Raw genomic sequence first — 24,377 nt, 5'->3', positions numbered from 1 at the left:
CTGTGCACCTTAAATTTACATCTCATTTGTTTACTGAATCTCTGCAGGACATAATCTCATTAATTTCACAGTAGAAGCCACATGCTCGGTCATCAGCACACAACTCTACCGCATGGCTTTCTGCATTGGTGCCTAAACTCTGATCATAGATGTAGTTTGCCTGCTAACTCTGGGGAGGGGCAAAGGATAAGAAAATATGTGCAGTGGAGGGGGTGGCGAAGCAGTGGTTTACCAAAGGTCAGGGTGGTGGGTGTGATCCGCCCCAGGAGCGGACAGTAAGGGGATGCATCAAGCAGTTATGGAGCTGCAGTCTGCATGGGTGCAGCTATCTGTCTTGATGGTCCTCTGGCATCATCTTCCTGTTCTGGGGCAGGGGACCGTGTATGTGTGTGTGTGTGTGTGGGGGGGGGGGTGATGCACCTGGAAATGTATGTGTGGAAGGGGGGGGGGGCTCCACTCCAGGTGGCAACCAAGCTAGGTACACTAATGGGGAGAGGGATCAGTGTCGGGTCAGTTTAATAACGTATTGAGTTGACGCCCCCCACTCTTGAAGGCTCTTTGTGCTTTTTCGGTTCTTTGCTCTTTTCTTTTTAAAATTTTTTTTAAATTTATGAATTCATATTATTAAACATCTTGTTTAAGAAAGTATCCATTAATCAATAACATATTCAAACATAATTTAAAAAAAAAAAAAGGTGAAAAACAAAATTCTTCACATTTTCACAAGAAAACAATACTCAAGTCCATAAATTCGGATCCAAGATTTCGGAAATCTATGGGAGAAAAGTATTACAAGGGAAAAGAAAAAATTACAAGATAATGCAAATTCTGCTAAGCGGAGTTAATTCTTATAATCAGCGCTTATCCACTTTCACTGAGGCTATAAGCGCCGAAACGTGGGCAGGTTCTGTAAATACATATTTTTTATCCCTAAACTTTATTATGCACTTCCAGGGGTATCTTAAAAAAAAAGGTGCCCCCCAAGTGCAGAATTTCAGGTCTAAGGAGCAGAAATTGTTTCCTCCGTCGTCTTGTCTCCTTAGAGACATCCAGAAATAATAATACTTTGAAACCTAAAAAGGGTTTGTCCTTGTTATGGAAAAACAGACGGAAGATCCAACTCTTGTCTGGTAATAATGCGACTGTCGCCACTAATGTGGCTGCAGTCGCTAAGTCAGTATCTGAGGCCTCCAGCAAAAGAGAAACATCTATCGGAACTTCAGGTTGATTCAGGTCTTTCCCAGGAATATAATAAGCCATAGTCATTGGTGGTATATTTTGTTCAGGAATTGATAATATTTCACGCATATAGCACTTCAACATCTCCAAGGGAGCAACATTTTGAAGTTTAGGAAAATTGACAAATCTAAGGTTATGATTTTTAGTATAATTGTCAAAAATTTCCATTTTAACCCTTAGGTTCGTCAAATCTTTAATCATAGTAGGTTGTACTGTTTCAAACTTCACAATTTTTTGGTCCATTTTAACAACTTTATCATTCAAATCCTTAATCTGCTCTTCTTTCTTTTGTAAGCCATTTTCCAAGGTTTTTAATTTAGGCAATACCGCATTAGTTTGTTTTAAGAAAATCTGTCCTAGGTTAGAGACTAAATCCCACAAAGCTTCTATCTTTGCTCTTTTCTGAGTGTGCTTTGGACTCCCTCTCTTGTGCCTCCAAGCACTAGCTCTGCAGCATTTGAAGAAATTGCACCCCATGCCCACCCCAAACTACATCTATGCCTAGGACTGTAGCTCAGCTCATACAAATTGGAGGATGGAGGAGTCGCCATCAGAGACTTTATATTAGTGTCACTTGTTATTTTGAGGGGTGGGGGAAGCCAAGCAGTATCTGTGCTATTTATAAGGCTGTCTGCAAATTAATCCCTGAGCCCTAGCTACTATACTGCAGACACCTGTCATAGCACAGCACACACTTTCTACTGTGCCCTCACAGCAATGTCCATGTAAACAGGTTTTATCGTGCTTATTTCCAGAGATTTATCCTTCAGCCACCCACATTACTCTGTCCTGTATCACACCAAAATTATTACTATCATATGCTCAGCATCTGAAAAATTCACTTAAATGTACTGGGTCACCGGCCAGATTGGCAGCTCCCCAACATTGGACTATACACTCCACAAGGGTGTGAATGTGGTTCTCAAAACTAAAGAAACCAGAAGGAAACCAAACTGGAAAGCCCCACGAGACAAGCAGCAATACAGAAGAAGTGGGAAAGGAGGAAGGCTAAACAAACCTCAAGAACAAATGAAGTTAAAAGTTTATTGCTATGGTGTGTATAAAAACACAACAGAAATAACTCAAAATTCAGTGTGTATAAAACAGTACACAATGAAACATTATCAGTACTCAAAACTCAACAGTACACAATTAACATAGTATCAGTGCTCAAGACGACACAACATCGTGTTTCGGCATGTAATGTGCCTGCCTCAGGAGTCTGACAGAGCCAGCCACTGCAGGACACCTCATGGAAGGGAGGGACCAGTGGATGCTACAGTGATATCAGATGACGGCTTGCAGCTGATTGGGCCCAAACTTATGGTCGCAGCTCAGCTGTTTTTAGGACCAGAGGTTCAGGTGCAATCAGCTGCAAAAGTAATGGAAAATACTTTTTTTTAAATACTTTCTAAACTTGTACTTCATTACTAGGTACAAAAGTATAGCCTACTTGTAGCTTGTTACGAGTAAAAGTACTGCCAATTACACTTGCGTACTGCAACAAAGTACAAGTATTTCGTTACTACCTATCTCTGCCAGATGACATATATACGACATTACTGGAGGAACTTAGGGAAGTTCTAGGGCAGGGATGTCCAACCTCGGTCCTCAAGGGCCACAATCCAGTTGGGTTTTCAGGATTTACCCAATGAATAGGCATAAAATTTGCAAGCACTGCCTCCATTGTATGCAAACAGATCTCATGAAATTTCATTGTGGAAATCCTGAAAACCCAATCTGGCAAGGGCTAAGATTGGACAACCCTGCTCTAGTGGCTCTGCTGGCCGACCTTTTCAATGCTTCTCTAGAGTCAGAAGTGGTTCCAGATGAGTGGAGAAGAGCAGATGTGTTCCCTCTCCACAAAAGCGGAACAGGTTGGGAACTACAGGCTGTTAAGTCTGACTTCTGTGGTAAATAAATTAAATTAATGGAAACATTTTCAAAACAGAGAATAGTAAAGTTTTTGGAATCCAATGGATTACAGCACCCGAGGCAACATGGTTTCACTAATGGCAGGTCTTCTCAGACAAACCTGATTAATTTCTTTGACTGGGTGACCAGAGAGTTAGATCGAGGGACAACGCTAGATGTGGTGTATTTAGATTTTAGTAAAGCCTTTGATATAGTTCCACATAGATGACTAATAAATAAACTGAGTGCTCTCGGATGGGCCCTAAAGTGACTGACTGGGTTGGGAGCTGGTTGAGTGGAAGGCAACAGAGGGTAGTGGTAAATGGAACTCATCCTGAGGAAAAGGATGTTACCAGTGGTGTGCTGCAAAGTTAGGTTCTTGGGCCGGTTCTTTTAATATTTTTGTAAACAGTACTGCTGAAGGGCTGTCTGGTAAGGTTTGCCTCTTTGCGGGTGATACCAAAATCTGCAATAGGATACACATCCCTGATGGTGTGGATAACATGAGGAAGGACTTAGCGAAGCTAGAAGAATGGTCTGGAATGTGGCAGCTAAGATTTAATGCTAAAAAATGCAGGGTCATGCATTTGGGCTGCAAAAACCTAAGAGAACAATGCAGTTTAGGGGATGAAGAATGTTTGTGTGTGAAAGAGTAACAGGACTTGGGTGTGATCAAAATGATGTTCTTAAGGTGACCAAACAGGTAGTAAAGGGAAAGGGAAATGGGACTTGATATACTGCCTTTCTGTGGTATTTTGCAACTACATTCAAGGCAGTTTACATATATACAGGTACTTATTTTGTACCTGGGGCAATGGAGGGTTAAGTGACTTGCCCAGAGTCACAAGGAGCTGTAGTGGGAATTGAACCCAGTTCCCCAGGATCAAAGTCTGCTGCACTAACCACTAGGCTACTCCTCCAATGGTGTAGCAATGGTGAAAGCTAGAAGGATGCTTGGGTGCATAGGGAAAGGAATGGCAAGTAGGAAAAAGGAGGTGATGATGCCTCTGTATAAGACTCTGGTGAGACCTCATTTAGAATATGGTGTACAATTCTGGAGACCTTAACTTCAAAAAGATATAAGCAGGATGGACTCAGTCCAGAGGATGGCTACTAAAATGGTCAGTGATCTTCATCATAATGCATATGGAGACAGATTAAAGATCTCAATATGTATAGTTTGGAAGAAAGGTGGGAGAGGGGAGATGTGATGAAAGTCATTTAAATACTTATGTGGGATAAATGCACAGGAAGAGAGTCTCCTTCAATAGAACAGGAGCTCTGGAACAAAGGGGCATAGGATGAAGGTGACAGAAGATAGACTCAGAAGTAACCTGGGGAAATTATTCTTTGTGGAAAGGCTGGTGAATTCATGGAATGGCCTCCCGGTGTAAGTGGTGGAGACGAAAACAGTATCTGAATTCAAGAGAGCTTGGGACAAGTACATAAGATCTCTAAGGGAGTGATAGGGAGAATAGATGGCATGGATGGGCACACTGGATAGGCCATATGGTCTTTATCTGCCTACGTTTCTATGATCCCTGTTCTGCCAATTGTAGTATTGCTGCAAGGAGGAAGGGAGGGGACGGTAGAGAGGGCACCCAGCCTCACAGGCCACATAAAATTCAATGGTGAGTCACAGGTTGCCCACCTCTACCACATAGCCTATCTAGTCTGCTCACCTATACTAACTACTCAGTTCTACAATTCCTCTCTCTCCATTGATCCTCTGTGCTTGCCCCATACACTCCTGAATTCAGATCAGGGCTGGTTCAACCACTAAGCAGGATAATTGTCTGCCTAGGATAGCACAATTTGGGGGTGGCATCAGTGCAGCAGTCAGCATCAGTAAACAAGAGTCAGCTTGGGCCACTTGGGTGCTGCATCCAACCCTCTATATAACAAGCATTTTAAAAAGGGTAGGACACAGTAGGCCTTGAGCATGTGCAGATGCTCAAGGCCCTGCACAAATGCACTGCTCTGGTTTAGATCTGCAGTGCTTGGGCAGACTTTGTGGGATGGCACAGCAGCAGCAATAGTGAGTGCTACCAGGGGTGAGGTAGACCCAGCAGGGGGGAGAGAAGGAGAGAGATGAACACATGGGGGACATGCTGGACACTTCAGAGTGGGGGTAGGAAAGGGAAGGGAAGATACTAGACACTTTGGGAAGAGGATGAAGACATAGGCACTGGACTGGGGTGAGCCACTAGGGCTATGGCTCCACCAATATTTTGCCAAACACAGTATCAGCAACTAAACAGCTTGGGGGAAGGGTCAGAAATTGGTTTATTTTCTCCTGGCAGGGGAGATACTGGACACCTGGGGGGGGGGGGGCTGTTAGGGGAGAGGCTGTGCACCTTGCGGGTGGAAGGGAGATGGAGGAAAGGGACAGGCTTGATACAAAGGGAAAGGGGATGGGATTTGATATACCACCTTTCTGTGGTTACAAAGTGATTTACATTTTATATACAGGGCCTTATTTTACAACTGGGGCAATAAAGGGTTGAGCAACTTGCCCAGAGTCACAAGGAGAAGGGGGTAGGTTGTGGACATGAGGGGGAAGGGCTTTGAGCTGCCTCTGGGGAAGGAAGCATTCATCTGATGTTGGTCAGACACCCTTGAACCAGCAGCGATTCAGACACTGTCCTCCCTTCCACCACCCCCATTGAATGATTGCTCCATTCATTTACCACCATTTCCATAAAGAACTATTTTCAAGTCTGTCCCTTTCTACCCGCCATCCTATGAGCCCTCATTTTACCATAGATGAATTTAAATGTCTCTATCATATCTTCTCTCTCCCATCTTTCTTCCAAAGAATACATATTTTGATCTTAAGTATGCCCCCATATGCTCTTCGACAAAGAGCACTGGCCATCCTGTTTATATCTTTCTGAAGGTGTGGTCTCCAGAATTGGACACAGTACCCCAAATGAGATCTTGCTAAGGACTTAAACAGAGGCTCTATCATCCAGGAAAGAAAGAGCAGGAAAAGCTCTGTTTAATGCTTGGGGAAAAAAAAGAGGACAAAGGCAGCTGAAACAGAAACCTGACCAGAGACACTACAGACCAGTACTAAGCCCAGAAATTATCCTCTTTTGTGCTTGGCAATCCTTTCATGTACTACTGACAATGAATTGATTCTGGTCTTTCATATAATACTGAGACAACTCGTGTTGACAGGCCTTCTTCAATCTTGAGAGAGGGATAAAGGAGCAAATGAAACGGAGCCAGACAGAATGAAACATTCAAGTAGGATATTCTTATCAATAGCTGTAGAATCATTCACAGGTATAGTTCCACTGAAACCAAGATAAGGGCTCAGGAACCAGATGATGCAGGAAGCTAAGAAAAGGAAGCATAGGTGTTAAAAACTCACCAGGGGAATTTTGTACTGGGCAAGCCTGACTCAGAGTTAAAGGGCCAGTCCCTCTTGGCAGGTATGGACGGTAAGGTTCATCTAGTCTCTAACCAGTTTCATCATTTAGGGGTCCTTTGATTAAGTTGTGTTAGGTACTAACATGCATCTAACCCAGCAAAAATGGCCTAATTTTTTGCATGTGCACTTACTAACCATGCAATACATATTTCTGTAATTTTTTTAAAGAGGGTGCATCAGGGACAGAGAGTGGATGTTTCTGAACTAATCAGTTAGCACATCTACATTACCGCGGGCTAGCTGATTAGCTCATAGAATAGGTGGCGTGAGTGATCATGCAGTAATTTGTTTTTTAAATGGCCATGCACTAATGGTTTTTTTTTTTTTTGGGGGGGGGGGTGGGTTACAGCCATGGTAAAAATGGCTTTAGTGTGTGGGAATGACCCACATCCAGGCACACTAAGGCCATTTCTACAGCTTAGCAAAAGAACCTCTTCATTTGTAATAGCTTTAATTGTAGTTTGGTGTGTATTAGATTTTTTTTAACATCTTTTTATTAAGAACCAGAATCTAGCATAACACAGATAACATTAAAGTTGGGCAACCAAATGGCAGATGAAATTTAATATGGACAAATGCAAGGTGATGCACATTGGAAAGAATAAGCTGAATGATGCTAAGGCCCACCTTGGGGGTCAGCACTCAAGAAAAAGATCTAGGTGTCGTTGTAGATAATACGCTGAAATCTTTTGCTCAGTGTGCAGTGGCGGCCAAAAAAAGCAAACAGGATGCTAGGAATTATTAGGAAAAGGATGGTGAATAAAACCGAAAATACTAAAATGCCTCTGTATCGCTCCGTGCTGCATCCGCACCTTGAGTACTGCATTCAGTTCTGGTCGCTCTCTCTCAAAAAAGACCGGAATTAGAAAAGGTTCAGCGACCAAAATGATAAAGGGGATGGAACTACTGTCGTATGAGGAAAGAGTAAAGAGATTAGGACTCTTCAGCTTGGAAAAGAGACAGATGAGGGGAGATATGACTGACGTCTACAAAATCCTGAGTGGTATAGAATGAGTAGACATAAATCCATTTTGTACTCATTCCAAAATTACAAAGACTAGGGGACACTCAAGGACATTACATGGAAATACTTTTAAAACAAATAGGACGACATATTTTTTCACTCAACGAATAGTTAAGCTCTGGAACTCTTTGTCGGAGGATGTGGTAACAGCGGTTAGCGTATCTGGGTTTAAAAAAGGGTTGGACAAGTTCCTTGAGGAAAAGTCCATAGTTTGCTATTGAGACAGACAGGGGGAGGCATGGAGTGTTGCTAATAATTGGGGTTCTGCCAGGTACTTGTGACCTGGCTTGGCCACTGTTTGGAAATGGGAAATTGGGCTAGATGGACCATTGGTTCGACCCAGTATGGCTACTCTTATGTTCTTATGGTGATAGTTTGTTTGTTAAATGCAACAACACAACACGAAGAACATAGTTTGTTTCAACTAATACAGACAGTATACAAATATATGTTTCCATTAATTTCTCCCCAAAGCCCTTCTCCGCACTCTCCCCACCCCCTTTGCATAAGTCAGACCAATATCCGAGGGATGTTCGCACTCATATCATACATTACAAGAATTAACTGACTAAAAAACATTGCTTATTTAGGGATCCTTTTACTAAGTTGTGGTGGCCTTAGCACACCCTTACACGGGTCTCTGTTATGTACTATGCCCATTTTTAACACAGGCAGGGTGGTGGTAAGAGCTCATGTGCTAATTGTTGTTAATGGCCTCGTGCTAATGGCAACATTAGCGTGTGGATACACAAAAAACAGCAAAGCGAACGATGGTTGACAGAAAATCTTTATTCGAGTGAAACGACCCAACGTAAAACTGTGTTTCAGCTCTAAGGCCTGTGTCTGCGGTCTGCAGTTTCAACAATACAATGTAAAGTCCTTACAATAGTAACCAATAAGAACATGGAGTCTTTAAAAAGACCACAAGGACGTCAAATACAGCAAAATTCTGGTATCTGTTCAATATGGAGGTGTTGGAGGATGACAGATGTAGATAAAAAAATAGAAATCAAAAAGTACCATTTTTAGTTTATTTGCATATGGACGCAGAATCTCCCACCATAGAGGAGACACTTTCCTGTTGAGAGAAAGTCTATAGAACTGTGTAAAAGACTTTATTACTAAGTGATATAATTGTAGAGTTGGACTGTTAGGAAAATACTAATTGGTATCTAGATTGATTATTACACCTTAACCTTACAGAGTTGGTACAAGAAGGCCTTTTACTGCCTGGAAATCACTTAGGGTTGGCAGAATAGGAGTAGTTCTTAATGTTCCTAAGGACAGGCTACAACATATAATATTTTAATGTATCAAAAAATTTATATATCAAGAAGACAATACAAGATCCAAAAGGGAAACAAATTAAAAAAAAGAGAAATAAACAATTAAATAGATAAAAATAATCTGCTAGTAAAGAAAAGACTCAAAACACAGGAGTATCAAACATAAACGGCAAGTGACCGTACTCACCTGCAAATGCGCAGTAGAGACTTCCCTATCTGTCCCGCCCCCGCGTCAAGACGTGATGACGGGGGAAGGGGGGCGGGACAGAGAGGGAAACTGCGCTGAAGGGGAGGGAGGGAACCGCTGACGTCGCTACCGCTCCCCCCCCCCAAGGTAGCCGCTACCGCCCCCCCACCCCCGGAGTCGCCACCACCCCCCCTTCACCCGGCCCGGGCCCTCTCTTCGTTATTCAACTTACAGCAGCGCCGAAACAGCAGCAAGCAGCTCAGCTTCAGCTCCCGTCGGCCTTCCTTCCCTGCCTGTGCCCCGCCCTCGCCGACGTGACGTCACACGAGGGCGAGGCACAGGCAGTGAAGGAAGGCCAACGGGAGCTGCTGCTTGCTGCTGTTTTGCCACTGCTGTAAGTTGAATAACGAAGAGAGGGCCCGGGCCGGGTGGAGGGATGGCGGGAACTCCGGGGGTGGGGTGGGGGGGTACGGTAGCGGTGGCGACCTCGCGGGGAGGGGGAAGGAAAACCCCAATATCAGCCCGTTTTTACGGGCTCAACGGCTAGTAAATTAAGAAGTAGAAATAAATAATCATGAAAGTCCCACATCCATCTGACTCAAATTCTTAACCACCATCCAGGAACTCCTTACTCAAACTAACACCTGCTCTCTCCCTCTCTTTCCAGGTCTATCACTCAACCTCTGTCTTCTCCCAATCACATTTAAACAGAGTTACAGTACTGGTAGACTTTTCCAGGCTTTGCTGTGTTCAGAATCAAACATTCAGGCCAGTGGTGGTTCTATCATTAAGCCATTTAAAGTCAGAAATTTTGGGGGCCAGTGACAGCAGTGTACTAAAAACAGGTGAATGCAGCATACACTACATCAGGGGTTATGTTTTTTTTTTTAAATATGCCCACTTATGTGGCTATTATACATCAGTATTTTCATACAGCCTTGGGACAAGGATTTTATTGTTGCCTTTAGCTGATATGCTGAGCATGTTTATGTTGGACTTTTGAAGTCAGACAAACCCTGACATAGGCATTTATATGCTGGAAAAAAATATGGCCCATGTTGGTTCATCAATGTACAAGACTGAGTTATTCTATTCTGTGGAATAAAAGGACTTGTCCCATTTTTGAAGGCTCTTGGTACCTTTTTTGTGTTTCATACTGTGGTTTGTGCTGTTGAACCCTTTCCGTGCTTCCTCTATGAATTTGTATCCTGCCAAATTTCTAACCAATCAGGTTCAAAGCGTGTAACAATATAATCAAATCTACAATCTTAAATGAAATAACATATCAAAATTAAAAATCAGTGCATACAAACTTCGTAGAAAAGTGTGTTTTCAGCTTCTTTCTAAATTCCAGTTGGGTTTTCAGGCCATCCACAATGAATATGCATGAGCTATATTGGAGTGGAGGAGTGGCCTAGTGGTTAGAGCACTGGTCTTGTAATCCAGAGGTGGCCAGTTCAAATCCCACTGCCGCTCCTTGTGATCTTGGGCAAGTCACTTAACCCTCCATTGCCTCAGGTACAAACTTAGATTGTGAGCCCTCCTGGGACAGAGAAATACCCAGTGTACCTGAATGTAACTCACCTTGAGCTACTACTGAAAAATGTGTGAGCAAAATCTAAATTAATAATAATATTTGCTTACAATGGAGGCTGTGCTTGCCAATTTATCTCATACATGTACATGGTGGATGCCCTGAAATCCAGGCTAGCTTTGTGTGTCCTGACAACTGGGCTGAGGATCCCTGTTCTACACTAACCTGTAGTTGTGTTGCTTGCCTTCTAATCTTGTATTTTTAATTATCCCACTTGGCCCAGCAGCATGAGTAATGCTATGAAGTCAAGTCTCAAGATAAGATTTGATCTTCTGGATATCCCAAATTAATATGGATTAGCAACAATTTGAAGGGTTTCTCAAGTTGATACTGGATTATTCTGCCACACTTCTTGAGTGCCAAAACCCAATCAGGTTTTCAAGATTTCCACAATGAATATGTACACAATCTATTTGCAGTACATACAAATCAATCTCATGCATATTCATTGTGGAAATCTTGAAAAGGCAACTAGGTTGTGATCCTCGAAAACTGTGATTCCCCACCCCTGCCCTAGCCCCTTGGTCTTCACTCCTAGTCTTCAAGGGCCACCGACAGGTCAGGTGTCAGGATATCCCTAATGAATATACACGAAGACCATCTGCATGCCTACTACCTCCACTGCATGGAAATGTTCCTCATTCATATTCAGTAGGGATATCCTGAAAACTGACTTCTTGGCAGCCCTCGAGGACTCAGAGTGAAGGCCAAGGCCTTAGGCAGTCTCACTTCCAGGATATGTACAATGAATAAATTTGCATGCAATGGAAGCAGTGAATGCAAATCTATATTCGTTGTGAAAATCCTGAAACTCTTACTGGCAAGAAGTCAGAACCAGCCTGAGAAACACCACTAAAGGTAATTTACCAATTTGCATATTTTGATTATCAAGAGTTCTGGTGGAGAGCTTAAAATTTGGGAGCTCTAATCACATCAATCAAATGGAGAGGCAGCACAACACCTTGCAATTTGGAAAGGCCAACTAAAGCTATCTCTGACTTGTCCCAAAGTTCTCCTGTTGCTTAGTAGGGTCATGGCCCCTGTGGCCCGCCCCACTTCCTCTGCCTATGATTAAATAACCTGGAAGATGGCTCATTATTTACAATCAAGATTTTGCTGCTTCCAGCATAAGATCTCAAGGCACAAAGGGAGCCTCCAACTAAAGGGTGTTAAGCACTTAATGCAGGGTTAACTTGTGAAAACGAACTACTGCACAACAGTGGGGTAGCAACGGCGGCTGCCACCCAGGGTGGTTCGCCGCTGCGCGCACCCCCCCCCCCCGGGTGCAGCATGACACCCCCCCTCAGCACATTACCCAAGCCCCCCTCCCCCCCCCGAGTGCATTCTTGCACGCCGCTGGGGGGGGTGTCGGTTCCACTGGTTCCCTGTGCCCCGGAACAGAAGTAACCTGCTCCGGGGCAGAGGGAGCAGGGAACCAGCGGAGCTGATACCCCCCCAGTGGCGTGCACCCGGGGTGGCCCACCCCCACCTTGCTACGCCACTGCTGCACAAACACATTAATGGGTTCTGTAGTAGTAGTTTGTCTTTTCCACACATTAAAGCGCAGGTTAATGAATGTTCCACTCAAAGGGCATGACATGGGTGGCGAGTGGGCCAGAGGTGTGGCTAGCTGGGGTGTAAGGGGAACAGCTGCTCCTCTAAACAGATTTTGAATAAAATGGTGCTTATGTGGATGAGCCGTTCAGCTTCACACCGAAGTCTATTTTACAAAAGGTCTGCTCCCCTTGATTTCAAAACCTGGCTACGCTTCTGGAGTGGGTATGAAAGTGTTAACCACCTAGCACATTATACTTACCACACACTAACTAATGCAGCATCAGGGCCGCTGAGAGACGCCCCGCCTCCGCCCCCCCCCCCCCCCCCCGTCGCTCCCCCTACCGCTCCCCGCCGCTGCAGTCCGCGGTCTCACCTGCCTGCCTCCATGGCTCCGGGCCCCCTGCATTCAAGGCGGCAGTCGCAGATCGCCTCTTTTCTGGCCTTCCCTCCCTGTGTCCCGCCCTCGTCTGATGTAACTTCCGGTTTCCGCGAGGGCAGGACACAGGGAGGGAAGGCCGGAAGGGAGGTGATCTGTGACTGCCGCTTCGAATGCAGGGGTCCAGAGCCGAGGAGGCAGGCAGGTGAGACGCCCTTGGAGGCCCAGAGAATTTTGTCCCCCTGCCCCCCCCCTTGGTGGCCCTGTGTAGCATTACCACAGGAGAACTTACTGCCTTATCACACGACCTGCAATAAAAAATAATGAGAATGCCCCTTCTTGGTTTTCTTATTAAATAAAGCATAAAACAGATCTATAATATTATGGCTCTGCCATCTCTTACACATTCTGGCCCTTCTGCTAAAATGCATTATGGGGTCCTTTTACTAAGCTGCGGTAAAAGCGTTAGTGCATGCTTCTGATATGCACTGAGGCCACCTTTTACCGCAGCGGGTAAAAGGCTGTTTCTTGCTAGTGAAAAGAAATGGCCATGCAGTAAATGAGGCAGGCAAAAGTAGAGGCTGTCAAAGGACGAAGCACCACCGGAGATATGAATCAACAGTCTTTATTGAAATATTTTTTTTTTAAAAGGACCTGACACGGGCCACGTTTCCACGCTCGCGTCTACATCAGGGCTCAAACAGAAAACTCTAGAACGGGGCACAGGAACACAGTATTAAACTGTGGATCGTACACAAATACTGTAGCAATCAAAGCAAGCTGACAAGCTTATTACAATAACTGTAGGAGCAAAATTCACAAGTTATTGTAATAAGCTTGTCAGCTTGCTTTGATTGCTACAGTATTTGTGTACGATCCACAGTTTAATACTGTGTTCCTGTGCCCCGTTCTAGAGTTTTCTGTTTGACCCCTGATGTAGACGCTTGCGTGCGTCAAAACACGGCCCGTGTGGGCTCCTTTTTGTTGAATATTTCAATACAGACTGTTGATTCATATCTCCGGTGGTGCTTCGTCCTTTGACGGCCTCTACTTTTGCCTGCTGTGCTTTTCTGTCGTAGAGGATCTTCCTGTCTGGTTTTTTGCATGCAGTAAGTGAACCATTTACCACACAGTCATTTCGGGTGGGAAAGCACCGCCACCCATTGAGGTGGTGGTAAGGGCTCCTGTGCTAATCGGGCAGCGATGACCACCAGGTAAGCACCGGGGCTACAAAAATAGAAAATGTTTTTGTAGCGCTGGAGGTGGGAACTACTGCCGGGCTGCTGAGGTAGCCCAGTGGTCGTTCTGGATTGGCGAGCAACAAGCCCATTGCCGCGCACCAACCTTTAGTAAAAGGGCCCCTCAGGTTGGGGCTTATTGTGCTGTGTAACGCAGACTTTTAATGCACAGAAAGCCAAAAACCTTAATGCATTTTAGTAGAAGGGCTTAAATGTGTAAGAGAGAAGACAGTCATAACTTTATCTACTAGATCTCTTTTGTGCATTGTTTAATAAGAAAACCAATAATCCTATCCACACCTTCTGCCCAACCCACATATGCATAAGGCTTTAAATGATCAATGTGAAACTAGAGTGGAAATACCCAGGATCAAATCTTACATAAGTATTGCCATACTGGGTCCATCAAGCCCAGCATCCTATTTCCAACAGTGGCCCATTCAGGTCACAAACACCTGGCAAAAGATCCAAGTACAAAACATTTTATACTGCTTATCCCAGAAATGGTGGATTTTCTCCAAGTCCATTTAATAATGGTCTATGGACTTTTCCTTTAGGAAGCCGTCCAAACTTTTTTAAAACTCCGCTAAGCTAACCGCCTTTACCACATTCTCTGGCAATGAATTCCAGAGTTTAATTACACGTTGTGTAAAGAAAATTTTTCTCCAATTCGTTTTAAATTTACCACATTGTAGCTTCATCACATGCCCCCCAGTCCTAGTATTTCCCTCAGCAGTCTCTTCTCCAAGCTAAAGAGCCCTAGCCTCTTTAGCCTTTCCTCCTAGGGAAGTCGTCCCATCCCCTTTATCATTTTCGTCGCCCTTCTCTGCACCTTTTCTAAGTCTTAAGCTGCCTCTGTACAAAAAGAGTCCAACCCAGGCACCAGCTCAAGGGTCTGCTGCTCTAATACCCCTTAGCTTCAGACTCCACTAAAGACCGAAATAACGTGTTAATGCTTCACTTTCGCTGGTCTAGCAAGTCAACTGCTTACTTCCACAACACCCGCGAAAATCTGGCTCTTTCCATCAGCTTGTAATTAATATTGGGGGTTTTTTTTTTGTTGTTTTGTGTTGCTTTTCTCCTTTGGACAGTTAGAAAACAAAATCTACAAAAGAATCAGTCTACCTTTATAGTAGCCACCCACACTGCAATCCACTTTTACCCTCAAAATAATTACGTTCGTTGTTAGAAATGTCATTCGTCACCAGTAAGAGAAGTGGGGAAAAACAGATTGGGTGAAACTAAATCAAAGGTGGAGCAGCAGGTGTTGCAGAAAAGGTCAGCAGGCACTCCCGAGTAGTCTATAAAGTCTCAATCGAGCGTTTTTACAACGCTTCCAAACGCTGAAAGGTACTCACAGGCTCCCTTTGCAGCAGACGCAGTTGCCCATGGTGCTTCTGCTCACAGCATGAAGAAACAACCAGATTTGTCCGAACTCCTACGGAGCCCCAGTTTCCTGGTTCTTAGCTCTGCACTTTGTACACCAGGAGTGTCGAGTTTCTGGCAGGCAGGGAGGGCAGCTTTCTCTTCCCAGGCCCTGCACTTGACCTGCCATCTGCTGGAGAGAGGGAAGGACTTACTCCTTTTAGCCTTCTTCCCACGTTTCTCTTAAGTCTTTGAATCCTGATACCTAGGCAATGACGTCTGTGGGAGATTTATTTTACTCATTGTTGGGGAATGGAAGGCATACACTTTTCATAGTAGCAGACTAGCAAAATGTCCAGGAACAGGTCAGGTTTTGGAATCCACTGATCTCATTCTGTGGAAAAAAAAAGATTAATAATAACCCTAGAGCAATAGTTTTCACGTCCAGTCCTCCAAGCCACAAATGGGTGGAGTTTTCAGGATATCCGTAATTAATATGCCTGTGATATATTTGCATACAATAGTAGTATGAATGCAACTCACTCTCATGCAAATTCATTAGAGATATCCTGGACGCCCAATTTGTTTACAGCTCTTAAGGACTGTTAGTGAATATTACTGCCCTATGGACTGGCACAGTCCTGACTGTTGTGTAGTTTTTTCACCACTGTCTGTCACTCCTGAATCATGTTGAAGAGGATTTACTATGCTTCCTCCCAGGGCCGCCGAGAGACTGGGCCAGGCCCGGGACAAGGCCATACCCGGGCCCCCCCCCCCCTGAGGTCGCCGCCACTCCCCCTCCACCGGGCCGAGCCCCTGCATTGAAATCACAGCGCCTCTCACCTCCATGTGAAAGCGCTGCAGGCAGCAGCAGATCGCCTCCCTCCTTCGGGCCTCCTTCCCTCCCTGTGTCCCGCTCTCTTCTGACATAACTTCCGTGAGAGCGGGACACAGAGAGGGAAGGAAGCCCGAAGGGAGGCGATCTGCTGCTGCCTGCAGTGCTTTCACATAGAGGTGAGAGGCGCTGTGATTTCAATGCAGGGGGCCCGGCCCAGTGGCAGACAGTCAACGACGGACAGGGCCAGTCTTAGCAACTGTAAGGAGCTGTGCAGACCAGTTCGCTGGGGCCCACCCACCCCATCCAGCCCCGCTCCAGTATACCCAAAATGACAAAAAACAAATTAGCATACAGATTCTGCATGCAGCACAATACCAGAAAAACAGAACATTGCTATACATTGCAAAATAAGACAGCAGATGTAAATTCTCAAATTGGACATATTCCAAACATTAAAGTGAAATAAAATGATTTTTTTCTACCTTTGTTGTCTTGTGACTGTTTTTCAGATCATGTTGGTCCCAGTCTCTGATTCTGCTGCTCTCTTTCTGCTCCCTTAACTCCACTTTCAGAGTTTCCTTTCCATTTATTTCTTTACTTTCCTCCTTTCTTCTTCATTTCTTGCCCTACATCCATAGGTAAAAGCTGGGTCCTCCGCGGACTTGACTGGAAGAGGTATAGAGTGGATCCAGCTTTTGCCTATTTTCTCCAGTCATGTGCAGTTTTTCTCCTCTTTTCCCTTTCCCTCATCTCCATCAGGATGCATCTCCTTCCTCTCTCTCCTCCATCCATGTCCAGCATTTATTCTGTCTCTCCTCCCCGCCATCCATGTTCGTCTCATGTCCTCTCTTCCCTCCCCTCCATCTATATCCAGCATTTCAACTCTCCCCTCTCCTCCATCTGTAGCCAGAATTTCTCCTCTCCCCTCCATCCATGTGCATCTCCTTCCTGTCTTCCCTCTCTCCCATCCATGTCCAGCAATTCTCCTCTGCCCTCCCCTCCCATCTATGTCCAGTGATTCTCCTTTGCCCCATCTTCCCCTCTCATTCACATCCAGTGATTTTCCTCTGTCCCCTGCCCTCTCCTCCATCCATGTGCATCTCCTTCCTGTCTTCCCTCTCTCCCATCCATGTCCAGCAATTCTCCTCTGCCCTCCTCTCCCATCTATGTCCAGTGATTCTCCTTTGCCCCATCCTCCCCTCTCATTCACATCCAGTGATTTTCCTCTGTCCCCTGCCCTCTCCTCTCTCTCCCCTCCATCCATGTGCATCTCCTTCCTGTGTTCCCTCACTTCCATCCATGTCCAGCATTTCTCCTACCCTCCCCATCATCCATAGCAACTATCCTCTCTCCCTTGCCCTCCCTACCCATCCCCTTTGCTCCCTGTCCTCCCTTCCCCTTCATGTCCAATGACTCGCCCCAGGCCCCAACTTACCCCCCCCCCTTTTCACCCCCCCCCCTCCGAGTTTCAGTTCCCAGCCCCAGCTGTGCCATCAGTTTTCCACCACAGCCCTCCTCTCCTTACAGCCGCCCTGCATTTAAAAAGTTGCAGCGGCGGCGAAAACGCAGGCTCGTCTCTCCTTTAAGCCCTTCCCCTTCTCTCTCAGCGTGCACTGTGCCGCCTTCGCGGAAGCCGGAAATTACATCAGTGCACGCTAAGAGAGAAGGGGAAGGGCTTAAAGGAGAGACGAGCCTGCGTTTTCGCCGCCGCTGCAACTTTTTAAATGCAGGGCGGCTGGAACTTGGAAAGAAGCTGAGACGCCAACGATGTGGCAGGGTCCAGGGAGCGACAGGAAGTGCCGCGGGGCCCCTGGAGGCGCGAGGCCCTGTGCGACCGCTCCTGACGACGGAGGGCGGGTGGGACTTCAGGCGCCGGGCCCCCCTGGAGGCCCGGGCCCGGGGAATTTTGTCCCCCCTGTCCCCCCCTCTCGGCGGCCCTGCTTCCTCCCCTCCCCCCAACTTTAAAATCTCTCATTTTTTATTATTTGATTTGGAAACAGAAGGAAGCCTGTGCAAGTCTTTCTTTTTGTCACTCATATTTTTCTCCTTCTGCCTCCTCTCTCTTTTTTTTTTCTTATGGGATGACTTGTCTCTCGGATTTCCTGGTTTTCACCTGCTAATTAAATGGCTTTTTTTTAAATTACAGAAATCTTTTGATATAATTATCAGGGCTGGTGCTAGGGTCTTTGGCAACCTCCCCGCAAACTATCAGTTTCCCCCTCCCCTGATCCAGCCCAGCATCTCCTTTCTCTCTTCTCCCACCTGCCCCCTTTTTTCAGCAGCAGCTCCAGCTCCTTTCACCTGTCCCCTTGATCAACTCCCACCTTCAGCTCTGCCTCTAGTCAAACAGGTCTGGCGTGCTCCTCCAGGCCACAGATGAACTACTTCTGGTTTCACAAAACTGAAAGTTTAGGACTCAGAGGAGTACAGGGTGCCAGTGTATCAGACCATTTGGCTAGAAGCAGAGCAGCAGCAGTGAAAAAGAGGAGGGCTAAAGCTAAGCACCCCTGAATGTTGATGCCCCCCCTGCCCTGCTTATTATGTTTACTTTGGCACAAGAAAGGAATTCCATGTGGGTAAATGCTGATGTACCTGAATTCTGGCCTGCCTTTCTGCTGGTCAGTGCCAAGTCCTCTTTATGGCTGTCCACTCCTTCTCCCTTAGACTAGCCCTTAGACAGCACTCTACTGGTTAATCTCAATTTTTTTATTTTTGTTATATTTGTACCCTGCACTTCCCCACTCATGGCAGGCTCAATGTGGCTTACATGGGGCAATGGAGGGTTAAGTGACTTGCCCAGAGTCACAAGGAGCTGTCTGTGCCTGAGGTGGGAATTGAACTCAGCTCCCCCAGGACCAAAGTCCACCCCCCCTAACCACTAGGCCACTCCTCCACTCCTGTTTTTTTTCTCATAGTTTTACACAGTTTTGAATCAAACTGCTTGCGCTCTTGAGCTACGGATGTTTCACTTGTTTTTGTAAAATAACTCTTCCCCTCAGTAATTCTCTTCAGTTTTTTGTGCTGTATTCACACTTTAAGCCTATCAATGCAGTACTCAAATGGGCATCTAATGAAAACCCGTTCTTCAGCTGTCTGTGCTGTTTTAGATGGCTTGGGTATGATGTCAGCTTGGGGCTCTGATGAAGATCCAAGCTTCAGCTGAATTCTATCAGTATTGACACTCCAATAGGGGGGTTCTGATAGGGTCTGCTTTTTGTTTTTTTGTGACAGCAGTGGCAAAGTATGAGAAACTTGGGAGTTAAACAAAAGCCAGTGGGGATCTCAAAGCAGAAGAAATAGATAATTAATTTTAGACAATTTGATAGTTTACTTGAGCATGCAGGCAAGAGCTGCACTTACCATGAAACTCTCGTGCACGTGCACCAGGTACATTCCTCCCCCTTACTTTCATTCTCACAGCGCACATATGATTGCATGTCATTAGTGTTGAACATTGTGGAGATAAGTTTTTATGCTGTTCTCCTGATGTGGAGTGGGCACTGTTTGCTTGAGCGCTGGAGTTCTAAGCATCGGAGACCTAGAGAACTTGGAATTGCAATGATGCACCAAATTAGCCTGTCAGGAGCACATTTGCAGGATAAAGACTGGTTGGGTCTCTGGGTGTTCTGATGATGGACCTGCTCGGATTCTGCCTGCTCTACAGCCCATTAACAACCATAAGTATTGCCATACTGGGACAGACCAAAGGTCCATCAAGCCCAGCATCCTGTTTCCAACAGTGTCCGATCCAGGTCACAAATACCTGGCAAGATATCCTAGAAATAAGCAGTGGATTTTCCCAAGTCCATTGCATCTCTTGTGATGTACTGAAACCTCTGCTTCATGGGGTCAATTTGTTTCTCTCTGCCTGTGTCTGGTTTCCAGTCTAAAGAAGCGTATGTTGGTGCCGTTGGGACATGACTGTGAAGGGAATAATCTTAGAATGCTGTGAGGCCAACTATACAGAAAATCACAGATTTAAAGGGACAAAGGGAGGGGACAAGCAGTGGTGACATCACTGTGCATTGGTCTGACAAACCACATTCTACATTGCATGTTCTGTGAGCAAGAATAAAGGCAGGAGCCATTCCAGAAAGGGAACTTGTCAAATTCATTGTTTGTTTGCTTGCTTGAGGAAGTATTGCTTAGGAAAATGGAACGCTCCAGTGAAACCTCTTTTTAGAGTTATTATCTTGGCACTTCATCTAAATCAGGGCCTATATTTATATTTTTGCATGGGATAATTAGGGGTTTTTTTGTGGGAGGAGAGAACTACATCCTTTCCTGCATTTCCATAGAGCAGCAGACTAACAACTGGAACAGCCAGGATTCAAATCTTACTACTGCTCCTTGTGATCTTAGGCAAGCCCTTTTACTAAACCATGTTAAGCACACACTTAACGGAGGAAAAAAGGCTTACCGCAAAATGTGTTAAAGCATTTTTAGCTAATTTGCCTATCAGCACATGCTAATTGCACGTTATTGTTGAGTAGCCCTTGCAGTATATTCAACCATCTCAATTAGTTGTCCAATCTCTTCATTGAGTCTCCTTCTATTCAATGTGCAACTCATTGTTTAACGTGGAGGGTCCCATTATCTGAACCAGCTACCGGGGGTTTTTGCAGACAGAATTTTCCCAGCTAACCTTTAAGCCTTTGTTAAAGGCAGTGGTGTGCTGGAGCCAGCTCGCACCGGCTCGCAAGAGCCGGTTGTTAAATTTTCTTCCGGCTTGCGAGCCGGTTGTTGCAAATAGCGAGCCGGCTCTGGCACTCCTCCCTCCCTCCGGATCCGCCTCACCGCCCGCTTGTTTTTTAAATTCTTCGCTTCCAGTGCCGAGTCGCCGACTGTCCTGAGTCCTCCCTTGCTGATTTGCGCTTTAAAAATGGCTGTCGAGACTTCCAGAGGTGGCCTCGCGAGACTTCGGCTGAAGTCTCGGCGGCCATTTTGAAGTGCGAATCGGCAAGGGAGGACTCAGGACAGTCGGCGACTCGGCGCCGGAAGCGAAGAATTTAAAAAACAAGCGGGCATGCGGTGAGGGACCGGATCGGGAAGGAGGGAGGAGAAGAAGAATTTCATAAAACAACTCGGGAGGGGGTGGTAGGGGGGAAAAGAGTCGCTGGTGGGCATGGGTGGATGGAGGGGGTCGCTGGACATGGGTGCATGCAGGGGAGAGGAGGGTACACTGCTGGACATGGGTGCATGCAGGGCAGGGAAAAGGAGGGTCACTGCTGGACATGGGTGCAAGCAGGGGAGAGAAGGGTCACTGCTGGACATCTGGGTGCATGCAGGAGAGAGGAGGGGAGAGAGAATAAATGTTGGACATGGATGGAGGGGAGAGAAGAGTAAGGAAGGAGATGCGATGAGGGAAAAGGAAGAGAGGAGAAAAACTGCACATGGATGAAGAAAATAGGCAGAAGCTGAGGACCAGAAATGAAGAAGAAAGGAGGAAAGAAATCAATGGAAAGAAAGCCCTGGAAACAGAGTTAAGAGGACAGATAGCAGCAGAATCGGATACTGGGCCAGCATGATCAGAAAAACAGTCACCAGACAACAAAGGTAGAAAAAAAATCATTTTATTTTCATTTAGTGTTTGGAATATGTTCACTTTGAGAATCAGGTGCTCAACATTAAAAGTTTATATTTATTTACTTATTTATGTCATTTTATCCCACATTAAACATGAATTAGATTGGAACCTGGGATCATTTAATTTTTTTTCCTGGAGAGAGTAATGCATTGCCCTCCTCCCCCGCTATAGCCAGCTCTGCAATTTTGGGGGGGCGCAGAGGTGGTCGGGGGGGGGGGGGGGGGGCGCTGAGGTGGCCCGGGGAGAGAGCCTGTTGTTAAAAATTTACCAGCACACCACTGCTTACATAGTAAAAGAATGCATCTTACATGTATGGGCAGACTGGGTTACCATATGGCTCCAGAAAAAGGAGCTAATCTAAATATGTAACTACTTTTTTTTTTGTTACATTTGTACCCCGCGCTTTCCCACTCATGGCAGGCTCAATGTGGCAATGGAGGGTTAAGTGACTTGCCCAGAGTCACAAGGAGCTGCCTGTGCCTGAAGTGGGAATTGAACTCAGTTCCTCAAGACCAAAGTCCACCACCCTAACCACTAGGCCACTCCTCCACTAGAGCTTATAGAATATCACTCTGTTCACCAAACTAATCAAATTGCATAGATATCTACTTTTGAATAAGTCATCTAGCAATGTTACTGTTGTAGGAGGAAAAGCCTCAAACAAATAATAGCTTACTCCTTTGTCGATTCCTCAGTCGACTTTAGGGAGGCCCATACATTCATCACTGACACAAAAAAAAACTAACTTGAAAAGTTCCAGTGATAATATACCGGTCTGAGGACACCACAGACCCTGATGCAGGAGTCGAAACCTTGGCCAAAGTTGGGCCGTGGTTAGTGGGAAGAGACTGAGCGGAAGACAGCAGCTGGAGAGAGAATTGTTTTTGCACATATTGACATAAAGCTGGTTTAAGAGCCACTTGAAGGTGTTTGCTTCATCTAAGAGAATTAAAGACAAGAGGTTTTTGTGCCGGTGATGAATGTATATGGGCCTCCCTAAAGTCGATTGAGGAACCTATCATTTGTTTGAGGCTTTTCCTCCTACAACAGTAACATCGCTAGATGACTTATTCAAAAGTAGATATCTATGCAATTTGATTAGTCTGGTGTTCAGAAAAAGGAGGAAAGATTGAGCAGGACGTCAGACTCACAGAAACAGAAGCCTGCCCTTGCAGATCAGCAACGCGGCTGTGCTGGAGAAGAGGACCTCGGCTGGCGGGGGTTGGGGACCCCCGCCAGCAAAGGTACCCGATGGCGGTGGCGGCATGGGAGGGTTGGCGGCGGGGGGGGGGGGGGACAGGGCCAAATCTACGGGGGCCCTTTGCCCCGTGGCCCCACATAGCTGCGCCCCTGGTTATTAGTAACTAGGGGGCTCATTTTCAAAAGAAAAAAATGTTTATAAACTGGCATAAAACAACATTTGTGTATTTTGCTTGCCAAAATGTTCACATTGCTATTTTCAAAACCTATTTTGCAGATGTTTATCTATGCAGTTCGTCTGTAGTGCATCCAAATCATAAGGGGGGCGTGTTAAGGGCAGGATTTGGGTTTTCCTAACACTTGAACGTTTTTCTGCCATAATGGAACAAAACCAAAACATCCAGGACTAAAACCAAGATGTTTTGAGCTAGACCTGTTTTAATAATGACTAAGCCACAAAAAAGTGCCCTAAATGATCACTGAAGAAATAAAGGAATGACCCTTCTTTACTCTCCCAGTGGCCACCGACCCCCCTACCACCCCTCAAAGATGGAAAAGAAATAGTACATACCAATCTCTATGACAGCCTCAGATGTCATGGCTAGTCCTATTAGAGCATCAAGCATGTCCCTGGAGTAGCTTAGTGGTTCGTGCAATGGTGCACTGTAGAGAAGGAGACCCAGGCCCATATTCCACTGTAACTGGTACACTTCTGGTGGAAAGTGTCAGCCCTCCAAAACCCACAATATCCTACTGTACCCACATGTAGGTGACACCTGCAGACAGAAGGGCTACTGTAGTGGTAAATAGTTGGCTACAGTAGGTTTTTGGTGGGTTTTGAAGGGCTCACCATACAATATAAGGGATTCAGTAGAGCAAGGCATCACTGCATCAAGGCTTTTCCTGTTTTTTTAAATCTGCCTGGTCCATACTTGGTCTCTGGTGTGGAATATAAATAAGTCATTTGATTTAATTTAATTGTGGGTGGTGGAAGGAAGGTCAGGATTTTCTGCGGCACCCCTTAGAGTTCGCTGCAGTGTACAGTTTTGGAACCGCTGGCCTATACCCCATCTTGAACTTTAACATCAAGACAGTCTAACTTATTACATATCCCCTCATTTCATCATCTGTGTTATGAATTCACTCATTCTAAAGCAGACTTGTTCAACCTTTTTCTATCATAGGCCACATTTTATATTTTGTACATATTTGGAGGGCCAAAACATGCACCATCATATTTTGAAGCCTATTTCATGTGGAAAAATTCAACATTGTTCCCAGTGGTGTGCTGGAGCCGGCTCTGTCCGGCTCGCAAGAGCCGCTTGTTAATTTTTGGCAGCTCTTGCGAGCTGGTTGCTGTTTGAGGCGAGCCGGCTCCATTACAGAGGTAAGCATGGCAGGAGGGCGCCATGCTTACCTCCCCTCCTGCTCCCAAACATGTGCAGCGATTTTCCTTCACCCCCCACCGTCCCCTCCCGCTCCCATCCATCTGGTTTAGTACCTCTCCGTTGAAGCGCCGCCTTATTTAAGCCC

The 24,377-nt window shown here is 45.6% G+C and overlaps 1 protein-coding gene across 1 annotated transcript in view; it reads right to left on the bottom strand.

Moving 5' to 3' along the window:
- Nucleotides 1–15,509, bottom strand: part of C12H11orf52 (chromosome 12 C11orf52 homolog) — a 49,963-nt gene extending 34,454 nt beyond the window's left edge. Inside the window, exon 1 of the mRNA XM_030220759.1 lies at nt 15,213–15,509. Coding sequence (XP_030076619.1) covers nt 15,213–15,244 — 32 coding nt within the window. The 5' untranslated portion in view covers nt 15,245–15,509. The remainder of the gene's footprint in view (nt 1–15,212) is intronic.
- Between the last annotated feature and the right edge of the window lie 8,868 nt (nt 15,510–24,377).

The sequence above is a fragment of the Microcaecilia unicolor genome, chromosome 12 (genome assembly GCF_901765095.1).
Source record: "Microcaecilia unicolor chromosome 12, aMicUni1.1, whole genome shotgun sequence".
In the NCBI taxonomy this organism is placed as follows: Eukaryota; Metazoa; Chordata; class Amphibia; order Gymnophiona; family Siphonopidae; genus Microcaecilia; species Microcaecilia unicolor.
The sequence above is the reverse complement of the archived record's forward strand: the minus strand, read 5'-3'. Positions and strand labels throughout refer to the sequence as shown.